This window comes from Culex pipiens, chromosome 3 (genome assembly GCF_016801865.2).
Source record: "Culex pipiens pallens isolate TS chromosome 3, TS_CPP_V2, whole genome shotgun sequence".
Taxonomy (NCBI): domain Eukaryota; kingdom Metazoa; phylum Arthropoda; class Insecta; order Diptera; family Culicidae; genus Culex; species Culex pipiens.
In genome coordinates this window covers 125,315,176-125,335,784 of record NC_068939.1, presented here as the reverse complement: position 1 = coordinate 125,335,784, position 20,609 = coordinate 125,315,176, and the positions used below count along the sequence as shown (strand labels likewise).

General features: G+C 39.3%; 3 protein-coding genes and 1 pseudogene across 5 annotated transcripts in view; 3 read left to right on the top strand and 1 right to left on the bottom strand.

Annotated features, from left to right (window-relative positions):
* The window catches only part of LOC120427474 (nucleoprotein TPR), a 259,748-nt gene extending 246,677 nt beyond the window's left edge, over positions 1-13,071 (bottom strand). For both annotated transcript variants that reach the window (XM_039592341.2, XM_039592342.2), the window contains exons 1-3: positions 12,197-13,071; positions 11,822-12,134; positions 3,412-3,525 (exon numbers count right to left, since the gene is read on the bottom strand). In XM_039592341.2, the coding sequence (XP_039448275.1) occupies positions 3,412-3,525; positions 11,822-12,134; positions 12,197-12,855 (1,086 nt within the window). In that variant the 5' untranslated portion in view covers positions 12,856-13,071. The remainder of the gene's footprint in view (positions 1-3,411; positions 3,526-11,821; positions 12,135-12,196) is intronic.
* Positions 13,072-16,653: 3,582 nt separating this feature from the next.
* On the top strand, positions 16,654-17,522 carry LOC120427471 (uncharacterized). Of its 2 annotated transcripts, none has more exons than XR_005606887.2 (3): positions 16,654-16,974; positions 17,032-17,111; positions 17,173-17,522. XR_005606887.2 is itself a non-coding variant. In XM_052710391.1 (3 exons), exons 1-3 carry the CDS (start codon positions 16,798-16,800, stop codon positions 17,317-17,319), a joined length of 396 nt encoding a protein of 131 aa, XP_052566351.1. In that variant the 5' UTR covers positions 16,654-16,797; the 3' UTR covers positions 17,320-17,522. The 2 variants fall into 2 exon arrangements, 1 of the variants encoding a protein (XP_052566351.1); XM_052710391.1 differs by having other exon boundaries at positions 17,040-17,111.
* A 768-nt stretch (positions 17,523-18,290) lies between these two features.
* LOC120427472 (DNA replication complex GINS protein SLD5-like) lies at positions 18,291-19,187 on the top strand (annotated as a pseudogene).
* Positions 19,089-19,794, top strand: LOC120427473 (60S ribosomal protein L6-like). The gene is made up of 2 exons (XM_039592340.2): positions 19,089-19,518; positions 19,586-19,794. The coding sequence occupies exons 1-2, from the start codon at positions 19,206-19,208 to the stop codon at positions 19,723-19,725; spliced, it is 453 nt and encodes a 150-aa protein (XP_039448274.2). The 5' UTR covers positions 19,089-19,205; the 3' UTR covers positions 19,726-19,794.
* Positions 19,795-20,609: the final 815 nt, after the last annotated feature.

Genomic DNA, 20,609 nt, shown 5'->3' with positions numbered 1-20,609 from the left:
ATATTAAAAGTTTAAAATTAATTTATTTAAAAAACATATTTTTTGATTTATATGTTTACTAAAATTTTATGTATCTCAAAGGTCTATGGGTACTTCGGGATGTCCATGGTCATCCAAGGACTCCCTGGAGTTAAGATCTACGAGTCTACCGCCGTAACAAGCAAGAGGTCTTCTTATTTTGACCCCGGATCATGTGCGTATAGCATCAGTGGATATGGTAGACTACTGTATGAATGTGTTGGGATGTCCATGGTCATCCGAGGACTCCCTGGTGTTAAGATCTACGAGTCTACCGCCGTAGCAAGCAAGAGGTCGTCTTATTTTGACCCCGGATCTTGTGTGTATAGCATCAGTGCATATGGTAGACTACTGTATGAATGTGTTGGGATGTTCATGGTCATCCAAGGACTCCCTGGAGTTAAGATCTACGAGTCTACCGCCGTAACAAGCAAGAGGTCGTCGGATTTTGACCCCGGATCATGTGCGTATAGCATCAGTGGATATGGTAGAGTACTATATGAATGTGTTGGGATGTCCATGGTCATCCATGGACTCCCTGGAGTTAAGATCTTCGAGTCTACCGCCGTAACAAGCAAGAGGTCGTCGGATTTTGACCCCGGATCATGTGCGTATAGCATCAGTGGATATGGTAGACTACTGTATGAATGTGTTGGGATGTTCATGGGCATCCGAGGACTCCCTGGAGTTAAGATCTACGAGTCTACCGCCGTAACAAGCAAGAGGTCGTCGGATTTTGACCCCGGATCATGAGCGTATAGCATCAGTGGATATGGTAGAGTACTATATGAATGTGTTGGGATGTCCATGGTCATCCATGGACTCCCTGGAGTTAAGATCTACGAGTCTACCGCCGTAACAAGCAAGAGGTCTTCTTATTTTGACCCCGGATCATGTGCGTATAGCATCAGTGGATATGGTAGACTACTGTATGAATGTGTTGGGATGTTCATGGGCATCCGAGGACTCCCTGGAGTTAAGATCTACGAGTCTACCGCCGTAACAAGCAAGAGGTCGTCGGATTTTGACCCCGGATCATGTGCGTATAGCATCAGTGGATATGGTAGAGTACTATATGAATGTGTTGGGATGTCCATGGTCATCCATGGACTCCCTGGAGTTAAGATCTACGAGTCTACCGCCGTAACAAGCAAGAGGTCGTCGGATTTTGACCCCGGATCATGTGCGTATAGCATCAGTGGATATGGTAGACTACTATATGAATGTGTTGGGATGTCCATGGTCATCCAAGGACTCCCTGGAGTTAAGATCTACGAGTCTACCTCCGTATCAAACAAGAGGTCGTCTTATTTTGACCCCGGATCTTGTGCGTATAGCATCAGTGCATATGGTAGACTACTATATGAATGTGTTGGGATGTTCATGGTCATCCGAGGACTCCCTGGAGTTAAGATCTACGAGTCTACCGCCGTAACAAGCAAGAGGTCGTCGGATTTTGACCCCGGATCATGTGCGTATAGCATCAGTGGATATGGTAGACTACTGTATGAATGTGTTGGGATGTCCATGGTCATCCATGGACTCCCTGGAGTTAAGATCTTCGAGTCTACCGCCGTAACAAGCAAGAGGTCGTCGGATTTTGACCCCGGATCATGTGCGTATAGCATCAGTGGATATGGTAGACTACTGTATGAATGTGTTGGGATGTTCATGGGCATCCGAGGACTCCCTGGAGTTAAGATCTACGAGTCTACCGCCGTAACAAGCAAGAGGTCGTCGGATTTTGACCCCGGATCATGTGTGTATAGCATCAGTGCATATGGTAGACTACTATATGAATGTGTTGGGATGTCCATGGTCATCCAAGGAGTCCCTGGAGTCTACGAGTCTACCGCCTTAACAAACAATAGGTCGCCGTTTGGCTTAAGTGGTAAGCAAGGATATACGCACAAGATCCGGGGTCAAAATAAGACGACCTCTTGCTTGATACGGCGATAGACTCGTAGATCTTAACTCCAGGGACTTGGGTGACCATGGACATTCCAACACATTCATATTGTAGTCTACCATATCCACTGATGCTATACGCACAAGATCCGGGGTCAAAATCCGACGACCTCTTGCTTGTTACGGCGGTAGACTCGTAGATCTTAACTCCAGGGAGTCCTTGGATGACCATGAACATCCCAACACATTCATACAGTAGTCTACCTTATCCACTGATGCTATACGCACATGATCCGGGGTCAAAATCCGACGACCTCTTGCTTGTTACGGCGGTAGACTCGTAGATCTTAACTCCAGGGAGTCCTTGGATGACCATGGACATCCCAACACATTCATATAGTAGTCTACCATATGCACTGATGCTATACGCACAAGATCCGGGGTCAAAATCCGACGACCTCTTGCTTGTTACGGCGGTAGACTCGTAGATCTTAACTCCAGGGAGTCCTTGGATGACCATGGACATCCCAACACATTCATATAGTAGTCTACCATATGCACTGATGCTATACGCACAAGATCCGGGGTCAAAATCCGACGACCTCTTGCTTGTTACGGCGGTAGATTCGTAGATCTTAACTCCAGGGAGTCCTTGGATGACCGTGGACATCCCGAAGTACCCATAGACCTTTGAGATACATAAAATTTTAGTAAACAAATAAATCAAAAAATATGTTTTTTAAATAAATTAATTTTAAACTTTTAATATTTATTTTTTATAATCGTACAAAAAATGCTAGCTGTGGACCCCCCGAGAACTTGACAACTTTTTTATACATTTGTATTGGTTGTTTCCGTTGTGCTTAAAGGAAATGGCTATGCACCAGGCGCTTCCATATTCTTGTAGATGGCTCATATAATTGGGAGGAGACGCATGGTTTTTTTTAAATTGTTCGATTTTTCATGTTAAAAAATTTACCAGATTCGCATCAGTCCGCGTGGACATAAAATCAAATTCTGTCGATTGCATCGGATTCGGGGATGCCTTTTCTCTCAGGAACGGATGAGATATCGTTAATCCCTTGACACAAGTTTTGTTTTGTCGAGTAGTGTAATTTTATTTAATTGAAGTAGCTTAATACCAACCCTCGGAAATCATAATTTCCCACTGAAGAAGCACTTATTGGATATTCTCGCAGGTCGAAGGGAAGTTCAAATTATGAGTCATTCAACAAAAAACACGAATTTAAGAGGACTCCAAAAGTGCAAACATGATCTTCGTGCGAGATTGTACCCCACCATGACTCATCGAAGATTCAACCCCCCCGTTTAAAGTGATGCTGCGGTTCATTCATAATTTATTCAACTTTGTCCACGAAAACCACAATGAATTGGGAATATCAAAGGCCACCACGGTAGGTGGCCGACCGCAGCAATTCCGGCTCAAGACATTCCAGCTCTTTCTTAGATCTGGGCTCTACTTACCAGTCGTTGGATCTCGCTTTTGGCAGACTTGGTGAGTTGAGTCAATCGCAGTTCGTACAGGTCCCGTTGCACGCGAAAATCGGAAGCTTTCCGCCGTTCAGCCTCCGAGGAAATCTGGGGGAAAATTGCGGAAAAAAATCAAAATATAAGCCATTTCGTAACATTGTTTGTTAATGTTCGGTCCTTCTAATATCATCAACGTTGCAAGGCATGCCGGAGTGTAACTTCCATTCGATTGGTCAACTTGTTTGAATATTCTTGAATCAGCTAGAATTTTGTAAATTTCTCCATTCTTGTAAACATAAACAGTTCTTTAAATTATTTTAGAAAAGTAAATGAAAAAAAATTCTGTCAATAAAGTGTTTGTATTTCTCAGGCCTATTTTTGTAAGTGATTCTATTAAACATGAGCAGTTCTAAAAAAATATTTGAAAAAAGTCTAAACTCAAACCAAAAACATGAGCAAAATCACATTCTTCAAAATAACTTATTCTCTTTGCTGTATTTTTGGTATTTTTTCAGGCATGAATAGTTCTGCAAATAGTCTTAGGAGAAGTTTTTTTTTAATTCAAAAATGTTTGAACCTTTTTTTCAGTTGGAAATTTTTAATGATAAACTAATCGATGTTGATCATGTTTTAAAGAATTTTTATTCATTTTTTGCTTCTGTAATATTTAAATAAATTTTCCATTCTTGATTAAGTATTTTTTTCGTAATTTGAAAACTTTTTATTCGATCAATTAAATGCATTCCTGTTTCCGCTACCATTTTGTAAATTGAAAATATTTTATTTTATTTTTTTTTTTAATTTTTGAACATTTTGAAAAGTTTAAAAAGATAGTTAACTTTAGTTAAGAAAGTGTTGATGAAAGTCATTGTTTTAAACTTCTCAAAGTGTCATGATTTTTTCAATGAACATGATTTTAAATCGAAAACGGAATGCATTTTCGGATTCTTTGGACAATTTTCCACTAGGAGATGGTTAAATAAGTTTGTAAATCATAAATAATACGTGTTTTTGAAACACAATTTAAAAAATCTCCAAATTTATAGGCAATTTAAGTTCAACAAATTCCATGTGAAATGTGAAAACTTTTGATTCGTGCTTCGAATTTTGTATAAAATGCAATATAAATGGATAGTTTTATAAACAAAACTAGTTTTAACAAATTTCAGGCAAAATTCCGACTTTTTAACAATTTTACTAAAAATTTATGTGAATTTTGTTTAAAAAAAGCTTATAAACTTCGTAAACTTATTATAAACATTGATTTTTTTCTTAAAAACTATATCAGCTGCTTTAGTAATGGAACGTTTAATGTACAAATATAGTTTGAAAATCTTAAATATGATTTTAAAAAGAAAAACTATGGCTATCAAAGTCACCCCGGAATTAAAACTAAAAAAAATTAACGTAACCATTTTTCTAAACACTATTGCAAAAACTTGTTTTTACAAAACAGTGCATGTTCTTTGTGTGGTCTACCCTAGCATATGTTTTAAAAATAATAATTTTAAGAAAAACCTTACCTGTTGGAAAATATTCCAAAAACAAAATGAAATCCTATCAAAGTCACCCCGGTTTACGGTATTCTTTCTGATATTTCTGTAGTCATTCTGCCAATTTTTGCAATCAATCAAACATGAACAGGGTTTTATTTGTTTTTTTTAGGCAAAAAGTCTATCTTCAACCTCTTTTTAGTTTGTTTAATAGTCCAAATAAATCTGTTGTTTCCTAATAATAATATAAGGAATTTTTATTTTCAATGCATTAAATTTGTTGTACAAATCTTTGATATTTAAATACGAAAATATGTTTTATCCACCCACTATCTGGAAAACATATAATGCAAATATTGTCAATTTATAAAATAACAATTTTTAAATATTTGTCCATTCAACTTTATGTCCTTTTTCGACCATTTGTCCATTCGACATAAGTTCATTTAACCAGTTCTAATGTAATCGACAATAATCCATTAAAATAACCTAATTAAATCAAAATAATTCAAACAAGCCCCTTTTCATACTCCTAAAACTTTTACTATAGTTATAAAATAACACAAAATAAAGCATTTTTAATTCAAAACTCTTTTAAATGCATTTAACAAAGTAAGAGGTCTTGATTGAAGAATTAATTTTACACGATATTATAACATTACTAAAAAAAATATTTTACAAAAAAAAATAAACTGACATATTTTTTAGATTTCTTAAATTTTTATACTTCACTCTATTTATGTTAAACGGTTTGCAATTTTTAATGCATTTTCACAACACTTTTGTTTGTAAATAACTAAAAATAAAATTTTCACAAAAAATTACCATAAAATATAACAGATTTCTAGTTCACAGTATCGAAATGATCTTAAAACATAAAGAATACAAATGAAAATTATAAAGAATTTTTACATCTCATTAAATTTTCTTCGAAACCAAAATTTCAAAAAAAAATATCTCTTTTGCAATACTTATATTTTCATATAAAATAATAGGAGCCACAAAAATTGTACATTTTAAATGAATTTTGCGCAAATTTTAAAACTCTAACAAAATTTTAAAGCTTTTACGAAGTACACAAATAAAGTTTTCTTCATTTTCCACACAGGTGTGTGAAACAACATGCAATTTACAAATTGTAATTTAATATTGCAACATATCTACAAAATACTCATGTTTTCACAGAAGGTTACTTTCAAATTTTCTAATTACTTATTATAAGCAAGTTAAATTTGTCCCGGAAAAGTGATTTTCTACGGTTTTCTGGAACAAAGTACTAATGTTGATTGAGTTTTCTGATAGTTCACATAATTTTGAACCAAACAGCATCATTACTTCAAAATTAACGAAATTACATATGGGACGGACTTGCTTTGAGCGGCAGTATAAAACTGTATAATGTTCAAACTTATATAACACACTTATACCTTTACTTTTTTTTACTTCAAGATTTTTCAAAGTTTATAGCTATCATGTTTTTTAATCATTTGATTTGTCTGAAACTAGTAAAAAGTAAATCTTTCCCTGTTCCTGAGGGGAACACCCGTGAAGAGTATCGGGGCCGGCATTTACAAAGCGGATTCAGTGACAGTTCATTAATCAACTTAATGTTAACATGTTAAGGTTAATGTTAACCTTCCATAGGTTGTCTTCCTAAGGTGTCTTGATAAGGTCCAGTTTGTGACGATACACTACCTTCCCTTTACTAAGCAATCGAATCCAGAAGGGAAAAGATCACCAGTTGTTTTGGGCCGAGCCGGGATTTGAACCCCGATCTACCGCTTACGAGGCGGAAGCGTTACCACTGGGCTACGTGGCTCGGTCTGAAACTAGTGTATAAGGTAAATGTTTAAAACCGGGACAGAATTTGTGTAAGATATTTTTTTTAGTTTGATCTCAGAAAATATTTCGATTTACTTTTTTTAAGGAGTAAATAAAAATCAAAAATCACATAAATGTAGATTATAATGCACTAAAAAGAAGGTAAATTTACACTGTTAGACCACATATCTTTCAAAGGAGAATGGGCAAATTTGTATGGGAGCTGGTCCAAGGATGTACACGAACGGGACCAACTTTTTTCGAAAGATCTCGCCGAGACATGAAAAAAAGTCTTCTGGACCAACTCTCTAAACCCCGGGGTTCAAAAGTTACAAGTTGTCGAAGTTTGAGCATTTTGAGTTAAAATGTACAAAAAATCGAATTTTTGCTATTTCTAAAATCATTCATAAAATCTCTATTTCATTATGGATTTCGATTTTCTTGACTTCATTCGACGCGTATCAGCAAAAACTATGAGTTCTGATATGTCTTAGCATGATTGAAACATGATTTCTCTTGTTTTCATCCGTTTGAACCGTTTGTGCAAGAGGCATCCCATTGAAACAAGTCGAAACTTCAAGGTTTTGAAACCGGATCCGACCCAGACTGCTTCAGTGAGTATGGAAGGCTTCAGTGCAATGTTGTAACAACTTATTGGGATGGTCTGAGTCATCCGAGAACTCCTTGGAGTTAAGACCGGTGAGTCTACCGCCGTAACAAGCAAGATGTCGGCGGTTTTTGACCACGGATCATACCCGCATGGCTTCAGTGAGTATGGTAGACTACTATGCTGATGTGTTGGAGTGTCCTGGGTTCTCCTAGGACTCCCTGGAGTTAAGATCTGTGGGTCTACTACCGTAACAATCCAAATGTCGACCGGTTTTGACAACGGAACATACCCGCATAGCTTCAGTGAGTGTGGTAGACTGCTTTGCTAATGTGTTAGGATTTCTTGGGTCATCCAAGGACTCCCTGGAGTTATGATCTGTAGGTCTACGGCTGTTACTCACTGAATCTTTGCGGTTCAAACCTTGTAAAAAAAAAAAGGTGGTAGACCCACAGATCTTAACTCCAGGGAGTCCTAGGAGAACCCAAGACACTCTAACACATCAGCATAGTAGTCTACCATACTCACTGAAGCCATGCGGGTATGATCCGTGGTCAAAAACCGCCGACATCTTGCTTGTTACGGCGGTAGACTCACCGGTCTTAACTCCAAGGAGTTCTCGGATGACTCTGACCATCCCAATAAGTTGTTACAACATTGCACTGAAGCCTTCCATACTCACTGAAGCAGTCTGGGTAGGACCCGGTTTCAAAACCTTGAAGTTTCGACTTGTTTCTATGGTATGCCTCTTGCACAAACGGTCCAAACGGATGAAAACAAGAGAAATCATGTTTCAATCATGCTAAGACATATCAGAACTCATAGTTTTTGCTGATACGCGTCGAATGAAGTCAAGAAAATCGAAATCCATAATGAAATAGAGATTTTATGAATGATTTTAGAAATAGCAAAAATTCGATTTATTGTACATTTTAACTCAAAATGCTCAAACTTCAACAACTTATAACTTTTGAACCCCGGGGTTTAGAGAGTTGGTCCAGAAGACTTTTTTTCATGTCTCGGCGAGATCTTCCGAAAAAAGTTGGTCCCGTTCGTGTACATCCTTGGACCAAATTTGCCCATTCTCCTTTACCCTTTTTTTACTGTGCCGTTATTTTATAAATTTTAACAGCACTTTATTTCGAAATAAAAATTTAGATGAAATATACCGATTCTTAGCGAAGCTACACCAAAATGTCACATTTTTCAATTTTCAATGTGATTTTTAATGCGAAAAAATCATTTTTATTATGATGCAATAATTGCAATGTGCTTTAAATGCGTTTTCTTACCTTAAAAGCCAAGAATATTGACCAAATGTGGTCTGCAAGCCATTGAACGGGAGAGGAGTTTTTTCATAAATCTGCTCCTTTCGTTGTCCCGTCACGAAAAGAAATGGCTGGCAAAAACTCAAATTTCATCCAATTCTTTCAGTTCAAGGAGCAAAAGATTCGTTTTTTAATTTGTGATAATGTGTAGAAGAGCAAAAGTTTTTAAAAATCAAACTGGCAAAACTGTAGTGATTTTTGTAGTGTGCCTTTCAAAAGTCCAGTTTTACGATGTTGTCCCGTCACGCTTCCTTTTGTATTTCAGGAGAAACACAGGTACTATATGGTTAATTCTGCATGATATTTCTTTTTAGGAAAATCAATTATCTTTCCAAATATGTTATAACATTGGGGGGTTTCTTCTTTTATTTTGCCACTACAACCAAAACGCTGAAAAAACTTGGATTTTTTTTTTTTGAATAGGAGCCGAAGAATCGGTCAATAAATTTTTATACAAAAGGTTATCAAACAAAGTTCTTAGTTAAAAGCATCACTCTATTGAATTGGTAACGTCTAATTGATACTTCACAACAATTAAAGCACGGCCAGACCTACTTCATACTACATTTATCGCAGAGATGATTCATTGAATTGAGTTCAGTAAGCATTTTAACATAGTATAATACCTATTTAAAATGTTAATAAATATGTTTTTGCTATTCCTACTAAATATCTTTTTTATCAAATGACCTTTTGAAGAAATTGAAACTGTTTTTGAAACTATTTATAGGTGGATAATAACTCAAACTAAATTAAACCAAACACTCATTGTCACCATATCTCAAGGTACACCTCCGTTCATCTCCCAACGCGATCTCAACCCGAGATGGTGTTACTGGGTTCCATCAAGATCCATCCCAACACGAACCCGTGGAAATGTCACGGTGACAATTCGTCACAGCATATCACCATCGCACAAACACCCACGACCTCGCCGGACCAAAGTGACCATTAACCGGCGTGATTTACGATGAAGACATGTTTCGTACAATCTCCTCCGCGGAGTGCCGCACCCTAAAAGTACCACTTTTGGGCGCGACACATTTCAATTATTATTACCCTTCAACGGACCCCGCTCGAACAAATGAAGATTGACAGCTGAAAGGGCGCTGCGCTTCTGTTGCACAATCGTACCCGCGACATCTTTATTATCTGTCACTATCTGTCAAATCACGTGCGCGCGCGCCATCTTCAGGTGTCTGCACGAATTATTCGCACATTGCAAAAGTCATTCGGGGGGTCGCGCCGCCATTTATTCGAACATTTTACGCAATTTAAAGTCATCCGTGTCAGCTTTTTAAATTAATTTAAATAACGTCCATATAAGTCGCAGTCGGCAAAAGCCCCCGCTCATGTCCGCATTTCCCTCCGTGTCCTTTCCAGGTTGAAGGAGAAGGTTCCGGGCCTTATTTGGGAACCATTGCAAGAGGGGGGTAAAACAGATCTTTATGGCAATAATGGCCACACTGCGGAGTCACCTTGACGGATTGAAAGATGAAATGAGTAAAATAAAATAAAAAAGATCTTCTCGCTGGATCATTCATAAATTATGCAAGAATCTGCATGGAATACAAAATTATTAATCATCCCCGCCAGATTCCCCACCGAGTAGTTGTTGTAGGTTCAACGGAAGGCACTACAGGACACTATCCGGCCAGCGAAAAATCACGGCCACGGATTGGCCTCGATAAACTTCATCAAATGAAGTTATCCATCAATTACGCAACGCAGAATTATAAACATGAAAAAATGAACCTGCGTTACGTAATCCAAAAACATCCCCTTCAAAACGGCGTGATAAACGACGTGTTGATCACCCCCCCTTTGGACGACCTCCAAGTCGCGGATTATGTTGGTGTAGGTCCAACGCGATGTTGTGCAATTTGCACAAATTATAATCCAATAATCGAAGTTATCAATCGCCGTCTGCGAAATGCAATTAACCAGCAAGAGTTGAAAGGGCAACCCCTCAGCGGCTGTCGCGCGTGGATCTTCGCCGGCTGAGGTGACAATCCGATGGACGTAATTTGGCGTTGATAAGGTGCTTAATGGGCAGGGATCCTCATTTGGGCATAGTGCCAATTAGCTTGCTGCGGCGGAATGCGTGTCGGGTCAAGATCGAAGGAGACTCAATGTCTCCTGGGTGTCGTGTGGAATTTTGAATTACGCTTCAAGGCAGTTTTCATCAACATCAACATATTTTTAAAAAGCTGATTTAACTACAAACTCAAAAGAAAAATGTGACCGGAAATGATCAAATTCAAATTTTTGCAGTGAGCTTATTTGAGCGTTAGTGGCGTTAGTTGAAATGAATCAAACAGCGATTATTGCATGCAAGAAATCAAAGTTCACATTTAAATCCGACTTGCATACAAGTCGCGTGACTGCAGTTAGATTGCGATGTTGAAGGAATGTTCAACATATTTCAGAATATGTATGAGTTTATTTGATTTTTTTCCAATTTTTTCCAAATTGAATATATTTAAAATTATAATAAAGCTTTTTCTAAAATGTATTTCTTGCCAATCAAATCGGGCTCCATTGAGGAAAACATTTTCAACAAATCTCACAACATAAAAAAACTGTTTTTTAAATAAATAGGTTTGTAAAAGTTGTAACTTCATTAAATTAAAAAAAATGAATCAATATCAAATAAAACTTCATTAAATTGAATAAAAAAAATGAATCAATATCGAATAGTAAAAAATTAAGATGGTTCCAATGCTTACATTATCAAATTTGGAATGCTCGGATTAGTTTTCAAAAATACGCAAGAGCCAATGGTAAACAAAGTTTTTTTTGTCTCGGTATTCGACCTTCTTACAAAAAACCAATTTAAAAAATGCTTAAGATTGTTCATCACAATTGTCATAGAAATAGAATTGCAACCCAATGAGAAAAATTACTGCTGAGAATCGACTAAAAACATTATTTTTTGCATTGAAATTCACGATGAGTATGATTGAGATCATGTTAAAGATTTTTTTTAAATGCTTCAACTATTAAAGTTAAAAAAAACTTTATGCAAAATGCTGTTTTTGCTCCACCCTAATTTCAACCTTGCACGCAACATTGCATTCAAGCCCAGAGGAAAAACACATCGCATTTTCCTCTCTTTCTCTCCCTCAATCTCTCTCACACAAGTTTCTACTCACTTGAATTTTCTCCTCCAAGAACTTGTTGGTCTCTCGCAGAGCGGAAAGCTCCTGATTCAGCTTGAGAACGTCCAGATTGAGCTGGTGCAGCGCATGAGTTGATTGCTGGTTGTGGCCACCGTTGCTGCTACTGCTACAACTAGCAGCACTGCTACTTTGCTGCTCCCCTTCCGACCTGTTGGCCGGCTTCGGTTTTGTCGTCGTCGTGCAAGATTGGTTCGTTGCCGCAGAATTACGCTTCTGGTGGGACAGCGCTTCCTGCAGCTTCTTGCACTCCGTCTTGGACCGGCGCAGGTCGGACTCGTTTTGGGCTCTGAAAGAAGAAGAAGCAGTGGGTTAGGGTTGTTTTTGCGGGGGTTTCCCAGGTTGACCTACCTCAACACCCTCACGGCACCTCGTTCCGTGGCCAAACTCGTGCGCAGCTCGTTGATCTCCAGCCGCATCTGTTCGTTCTGGGCAAGCAGCTTCTGCACCGTCAGCGCGTTGTGGGCTTCGCTGACCACGTGCTTCTTCGACTTGGTCGTAGCTGGCGGTGACGGCGCCTTGGCGACATCTGGTTTCGGCGGAATCGGTGGTTTGCTGACCACCACTTTGACAGGCGAATCACCGTGCAGCGGATCCATCTTCATGCGTTTGTGGCTGGCCGTCGCAGCAGGCTGTGTGTTTTCCTTGTCTGACTGCTTCAGAATCGCTGCGTACGTCGGTTCTTCCTGAAGTTCTGCACTGTTGTCGCAGGTTGCTTGATTCACCGCAACACTCTTCCTCTTCAAGCTATTCACTTCTTTGTCACTGTCACACTTGATCGCGCCATCTTCCGGCACTCCTTCAGCGCTCTTCCGCTGCTGATACTCACTAGCCTTCTGGCCACTCAAGTACAAGGTCACTTTCTCACTGTCATTTGCTTCACTGCCGGATCTTCCCGAGCTTCTAGCTCTACTGGCACTTCTTCGATCCATTTTCACAGGCTTCACCGTACCAGATGTGCCCTTGCCGGAGCTTCCGTTGCTCTGACGCTTGATGCTGATGTCTGCCATTTTCACGATTGCTGCTTGCTTGCGGGATCCAGGTTCACATTTAATTTTAATTTTTCCTACTTGTTTAGTTTTAAGTCAATTCGGTGGAGCTACTCTCCTGTGCATCAACACTTGTCACTGACCTAGTGGACGCTGGCTGTCGAGAAGTGGATTTTTCTGAAGTTCAACTCGATCGGTTTGAAGTTCTGGGTTGTGTGTGCAGAGTTCAGGCTGTGCGCGCGCTGGATGTTGAGTTGGTGTGTAATCGGCTGGAACGGAAACAATGGGACGCGAGCATTAGTGATTTTGTGCTGAAAGGTGGGGGAAGGTATCATATTGGATATTGGATGTATGCAAATTTGGGTCAACGAACAATCTGGTGTGCGGTGCAGCAATTTTTTGCTCACGAGAGTAGGTTCAATGCAGAGTTCGAAAAGAAGCATAAGGTCAACCTTGATTGTAAATTGTTGCATTTTTTTATTATGTTCACAACTGCCAGCACATTTTTTGAGTATGATAATTCTAGTATTTAGTTTCAATCATCCCAACTCCGGTTTTATATGAATTTTTATTTAACAATGCATTACGAGAAAAACGCGTTTAAATGTTTGACCTTTGGTTGTCGAAGCCCCGAGATCATAAAAATATAAATTACAGTCAATTCTCTGGTTGTCAATATCGAGGGGTCCATCGAAAAAGAGAAGCAGAGGTTTACAAAACGATGCAACATGAAGACTCGGTTGAAATTTTTATTTCCTCATACTCCAGAAAACAACGAAAAAATAGAAAATTCAATGTCAAATTCCATTTGAAGCTGCGGAGCATAGACAAATGTCCATGCAAGCCAGAAGAAACAGAACATATTGACTAATCGAAGCCCGTATGCTCTCTTGTACTATCTAGATAGGAATCCCAGCAAGCTTAGTACAAGAGAGCTCACCGGCATCGAAATGGAAACTATTTTTTGTAAAATTTGAATTCTAATGGACCATCAATTTAGAAAATCTTCAAGATGGAGAGACTATCGGTAGTAAACTATCGGCAGAATGAAAAACTTCGAGATGGCAAATATTTTTCAATTTTCAATCAATTTAAACACTCAGCACTTTTTCATAAATTTTAGAATGTTTTTTTATGACCCACCTCTGATGGTTAAATAAATTGGCCAATATGCAATGAGACGTTTGTAAGGAAAAATAAACTGCCCACCATTGAAAAAACGGCTAATATCCACTTTTGGCAAAAACGAGATATTAGCACCAGGTGGTAGAGGATGTTCCAACGCATCTTCTGGAACTTGAATTTCACTGAAATAGTGTTTAGACTTGGCTGCCGATGCGAAAAACCAAACGGCTAATATGCCACTCGTATGGGAAATTGCCTTGACAGAGATTTTGTGACAAACACTAAAACGCGTTTTTCTCGGAATACTTGATTTGGCATAATAGCCGAATTTTCAATTATGGGCAGTAAACTAAATCGAATTTAATATTCAAGACCCACAATCATCTCATCTAGCATCCAATCACAATTTGAATTTAAGCTCAAGACGCTCAATTGAACATTCCAAACTAAACTAAACTTAGAACCCCGATCAGACAGAAATAACATGGGAATAACAGTTTTTGACTTTTGAAAATTCTAGGCCAAAAACATTTTATGTTATTTATAACAAAATTTATTATTCGTCGTTATGATTTTTTTTGTTATTGGATTGTTATTGTTATATCAGACTAATAACATTTTAAGTTATTCTTAGAACAAATCATTGTTATTATTTTTTGTTATTTTAACAACTAATCCGATCATCCCAATAACAGTTGGCGGTATTCTTCCATAAAAAAATGTTATTCCCAAATGTTTTGGCTTTCAACCAATATCAGACCAATAACAAATTTTGTTATGATAACATAAACTGTTATTGAACTCTTATGCAAAAATGGATTTTTCAAGAAGATTCCATAATCCTTTCTGTTATTTTGACAGTGTTTGTTATTGAAATGGCATGGATTTTGTTATTACCGTCTGCCCGGTACCACCGTAAATATTTGGGGTAGGTAATTATTTTGAGCTATTTCCTAAACACAGCATAAAACACGACTGCCTGCCCTTTTTATTGAAGTTGACACGCTTTAACCACACACTATCGTCCCGATTTAAGAAGAGAAAAGTGTGCACTAAAAGTGGAAAATGCACTATAAAAAGTTTACAGTGTGTTCACGACAGAGAAAAACAGATCTGCTTCTTCAATCGCAAACTGGCGTATTTTGCCCCGCAATCGGAATCCGTCATGATAATCACCAATTAATTTCAATTCTAGAAGCCGGCATACCTTCGTTGGGTTTTATTGGCTGGCGGTGGGTGTCCACAACTTGGTCTCACTAAAAGTTAGAATAGTTTTATGGTTTTGTAAATGCCAGTAAAAAATTGAGTAAATTTCGTTGAAATTTATGATTTGTTCGAAATTTTATGCATCCTCTTGTAAATCTTTTAGCTTTACAATAAATTTGCATTGGAAACTGCTTATACTAAAAATGGACAAATCACCTTGTAAGCGGAGAGATAAACAGCCTCACTTGAGAAATTGCCATGGCATGGGACTTGGAAACGGGGTGCTGCTCGTTTTATTGAAACGAACACGCTGCATCTCGAGTGGCCTTTCTTTGAGGTCAGACAGGCCGGAATAGTGCATCCGCCGATTTCACGGTTATTGACACGTATTCATTGCAGATGAATTGCACATGGCCAAGGGTGAAGGAATTATTGAAGTGTGTAGTATATGATTCAATCTGCATTTAAAATCTAAAAGTCCTTTTTAGATATATATATTGAAATTTTCAAACAAATTCATTCCACGAAAGCTAAAATTAGTCTAAACATTCTAAATTGAGGATTAGCACCGTCTTAATGACGACTTAAGTGGTGTCTAAGCGGCTCTAAAGATTAGCGCACGTGACAGCAGTGTCATAACGATAAAAGTAAGGGTAAAGGCATCAATCATCGGAATGCTAGCGAAAAAAAAAAGTTGGTGACAAACCACTCCCAACCCAATTTCAGCCAGATTTCCCACCCTCCCCTCTTCTGACGTCAGACGTCAAACCATGCGTCGTCTAATGTATGCATATTTTTCAGGCCTGTCCCGTCTCTGTATCTCGTTGAATTATGAATGCGAATATAGAGCACTTCTCTCGCGGACAGAGGCCGGCTTTTGTTGGGGAGGGTAAATGTTAATTGAAGGCAAAGTATTCTTGTTTCATTTCCGGAGAAACTTTCGTTTAATAGCAAAGTGTAAGGTATCATTTGAATGTGTGATAATCAAAAAAAAAGTAAGTGACACAATGTTTGTAGATTTCATAATTTAAATAAAAAAAACTTAATCAACCTGTGTGGTTCGTACCTTTCTCACACACAAAATTCCCATAAAACATTTTTATTCGCAATACTAACTCTTGAGAAACCAAACCAACAGTGTAGAAAACTCAAGTGACAATAACTTGAGGCAGAGTTGCCAGATCTTCAAATTTTTGGACTCTTTGAGAAAGCCTTTCGATTACCCAAACCTAGGCCGGACTCACAGAAAAAAAAATGTGATTTTACAGGACACTGAACGGATGTTTTGAATGTAAACATGCTCAATGTAAATTTGAAAATCGTTGTAAATCGTTGTATTGCATTTAAACAGGGTAAATGTAAATTGAAATTGAATGTAACCTTTAAATCTCATGTAAATGATCTCGATTTTGTTGACATTGGCCAAATTTGAAAGTATGAAAAACATGTAAATCAATTTTTGATGTAAAATGTTGTAAATGTAAACTCAAACAGCATTTAAATTTAAATTGCTACCTTATTTTGGAATGACAGCTCAAACGGACGGCAAAAACAAATCAGTGCAATGTTATGATTGTTTTGAGCGCATGAAACTGAAGCTGTAAAACTGCTTGTGGCTGATTCCGCTGGTGCATGGTGAAAGAAAGGTCACAAAATTTGATGCCGGAAGGCGGAAGTCAAAGGGAACTTGTTTGTTTACGATTTAAGGTCATTTGGGGACGTCTTTGGCATGGCTTGGCGGTGGAGATGTTGAAAGTGATTGAGTGCGAAAGATGCCGGTGTAAACAACAAGAATCAGCATCAAAACAGGTAAATTGATTTTCTACCACATACCAAAGTTTAGTTGAGATTAAGACTATGGGATAGATTTTTAGGCAGGGCCTCTAGCGTCAGCAGCGGAAATGGGTTTACAAACGGGAAGATGCCTGGAGCTGGGGGGACGACGGGTAGTTGTCATTCAGAATGAACTTGTATATGCTCACCTTTCTAAAGATGTTCTTTCCCCAGGCTGGAGACGGTCAGGCCGGACGGCAGTTCGAAGACGAGCTTGGCAAAGCAGAAGTCCATGCCAAACTTCTGGTGGATCTATCTTGGTACAGTTCGTTTTTGGTCTGGATGTTCCAGACAGCGAGGGTCAATCGTAGGTTGCTTTGAACAAGCTTCCGGACTCGGTCCGGTCAACGAACGGACCCTACAACCTGAAACTCGGTCTGGCCACTTTAGTTATCGGTGTTGCGGAATCTTAGTTCTTCAGTGTTGGTCGTACTGGTTCTTGAAGGGAGGAAGTTAGAACTACTGATGTTTCAACACCGACTCAAACAACGCGTAAACATCGTTCTGAAATTTAATCTGCAGTTAATGTGAATCTCTAATATCCAGAGACTTTCAAGAACTTCACGGTAAGAACACAAATCTTTTTTAAATACTAAAGTTTAGACTAAAAAATATATTGTTTTACAGAAAAAACTGTTCTGGCTGGGAATGGAAAAGATAAACAAACGGGATGACAGCAAAAAAAAAAATTGCACGCTGCAGGAGAATTCGTAAGAAATCTGCACAAAAAACAATACACGTTATGGAGATGTTGGTCAATAAACCAAACTAAACTCTTGTTTTGTTCGGTATTCTTAAAAAAACGTGTACCTCAGTGCTATGGTTGGTGTCTTGGATAACAAGGGTTGGCTACACCCTAACCAAAAATCATGATTTTCTGAGTTAAATATTCCACTTTTCATACGATTTTTTGAGTTCAGGTTTAGAACTGAAAAAATTCGTATGAAAAAGTGGGTTGTTGAACTCAGCAAATCATAACTTTTCGTTAGGGTGTAGAGACCGTTTGCCATCACATAAACAGTTTGCTGCCACTTTTTCCGGAGATTATTAAAATTTGTTCGATTTCGGGTTATCGTGATTCGTTCCGGGACCGGGCTGGGAATGTGTTATGAAGAAAAAAGAAAGTCAGTTGCGGTGGGTGGGTGGCTCCAAGTGTTGTGCACTTTCTCACACGTGTCTTGAGTTGGTCCCGACCGAAGAGAAGGCCGCCGCGGCCCTGAAAGTGGTCAATCCTGGCAAAACCGGTGGTGAAGCGCGCGAACCGCTTCAGGAACGCGCTGTTAGCCGATGAAATGAGTCGTTTAACGAAGGGCAAGATCGCCGCCCGGAAGGCGGCTTACTCGCTGAAGAGCCTGAAGAAGAACAACAGCTTCCTACCGACCAAGTCGCTGGTCCATAAGCGGCTTGTTCAATCCTGGGATTCAATCAATCGATTTAATTTTGAGGTGCCTGTTTTCGTAAAATTTAGTGTTCAAAATGTCCCGCTATGGCTTGAGCGCTGAGGACAACCGCTTCCTGGCCGAGATGGACCAGTCGGAGGAGGTCCACTCCAGGAGGAGGAGGACAATCAGTCGGACGGCGAGGAGATCCAGATGACTTCCAAGCAGGTTCTGGACGCCCTTCAGCGCGCCTGGATGAACGAAAAGTTCGCCGTGCAAATCTTGCCGTACGAGGAACCGATCGTGGACATGGACATGGTGCTGAGTCAGTTGGTTTAAAATGGAGGAAAATCTGGCAAGTACGAATAAAAACGAAATGCTGTACATTGCGCACCGGATGGAGGTGGAGCGGATACGGTACCTGCTGGCCAGCTATCACCGGTGCCGGTTGCAGAAGATTGAGGAGTGGATAAGGAGTCGAAACGCGGGGCCGGGGAGAAGCGGCTGTCGGCGGGGGAGGTGCCAAACCTGGACAGCCACGAGTTTGTGCGGGCGAAGGAGAACGTGGCGGAGTTTTCGATTAGTGCGGACCATGAGACGATTTATGTGGCGGCGGGGTCGGTGCACATGTTCAAGTATAGGGACGTGGAACCGCTCGTGTTGGAGGGGATTGTGGAGTTGATTTAGAAGGGTGTTTTAAATGCAGATTAAAAAAAAAGGTAACTGTTGCTTCCGGAACCACAAGTGCAACATCCGCTAGATGCAGCAGAAGGGTAAAGTGCGATCCTGTTGGCCGGTCAACATAAGGGAAAGCGCGTCGTTCTGCTGATGGCCCTGAAGTCGGGTCTGCTGCTGGTGACCGGTCCTTTTGCCCTGAACAACTGTCTGGTTCGTTGTGTCTCGCAGAACTATGTCATTGCGACCAAGACCCGCGTCGAAGCACATCAACGACGGCCACTTCCGTCGGGCATGCAAAAGAAAACCAGCCACATCGAGAAGGACATCTTCAAAAGGTACGTGCCGTCGGAGCAGTGCAAGGCCGACCAGAAGAACGTCGACGAGGAGGTCCTGAAGGCCATCAAGGTACACCCAGAAGCCAGGGGGATCCGCCGGTACCTCAGACGATGTTTTCCCTGTCATCGTAAGTATATTCTCTAAATGTTAAGCCTTCAAAAGATTATGCTAAAGAGTTTAATCTTTCCTTTTAGGTCATGTGCAGCACCAGTCTGAGAATTTCGCGGGTCAACGGAGACTCAGCATCACAAACAACCCAAATGCATCGTTAAGTAAGTACATTCCGTATTGCAAAAATCACCAGATAAGATTTAATTTCCACTACAAAAATTAAATTGCTTTTGAGAATTCAATTTTGCCCCGTTGAATCTAGATTTCGATTCTATTTTCAAACACTTTTTTCTATTGATAGTTGTTAGTTATACTTTTGCGAATTGTTTGATGAACGTTCTTGAGTATTAAAACATGTTTGTATAATGCTCAATTTTGTTGAAAAAAGCAATCCAAAATTATGCTATCCAAAGCAACGATCTACAAAAGCGTCTGAAAATTACATCGGATTCTAGATTCAGCGGGGCAAATTTTTTTTTCGTTTGGGTAAATTTACGTTATTTTCATCGGAAATTTACACGATTGCGGAAAAATTTTCTTAGGCACATTTACGTCGGATGAAACGTAAATTTCCAATGAAAATAATGTAAATTAGCATCATTAATGACGTGCACTTTTGGTACATCATAAATGATGTAAATTTACCGGATTTTTTTTTTCTGTGTATGTTTCCATACAGATAAGTACATAACTATCACTTAAGTTGTCATAACATGATACAAAGTTGCTAGTTATATTGTGGCCTTAGCTCAGTGAAGAAGGAAAAGCGATGTGTGTGTGTGTGTGTGTGTGCAACAAACCAAACGGGACCACGCGATCGCTTCTTACAAATTGAGTTGTTTCCATGTATTTGAGATTTACATTCTATACATGCAAATAACTCGCATAGGCATTTGGATGGTGTTAGCTCTGCCGAGCTTCGGTGACCCATTTCTACGCAGGCTAGCCGTGCGCGAGGTACCTCAGCTTGAATCGACAAGCCCCGCCCTAAAGAACGTTTGCATCAATCGGATTCAAACGTTATTTAGAACTTCTGAACCCTTGTCAAATGGACAAAGACTCAGCACGTACACAGAAAAAAAAGTGTAAATTTAAACTTCATGTAAA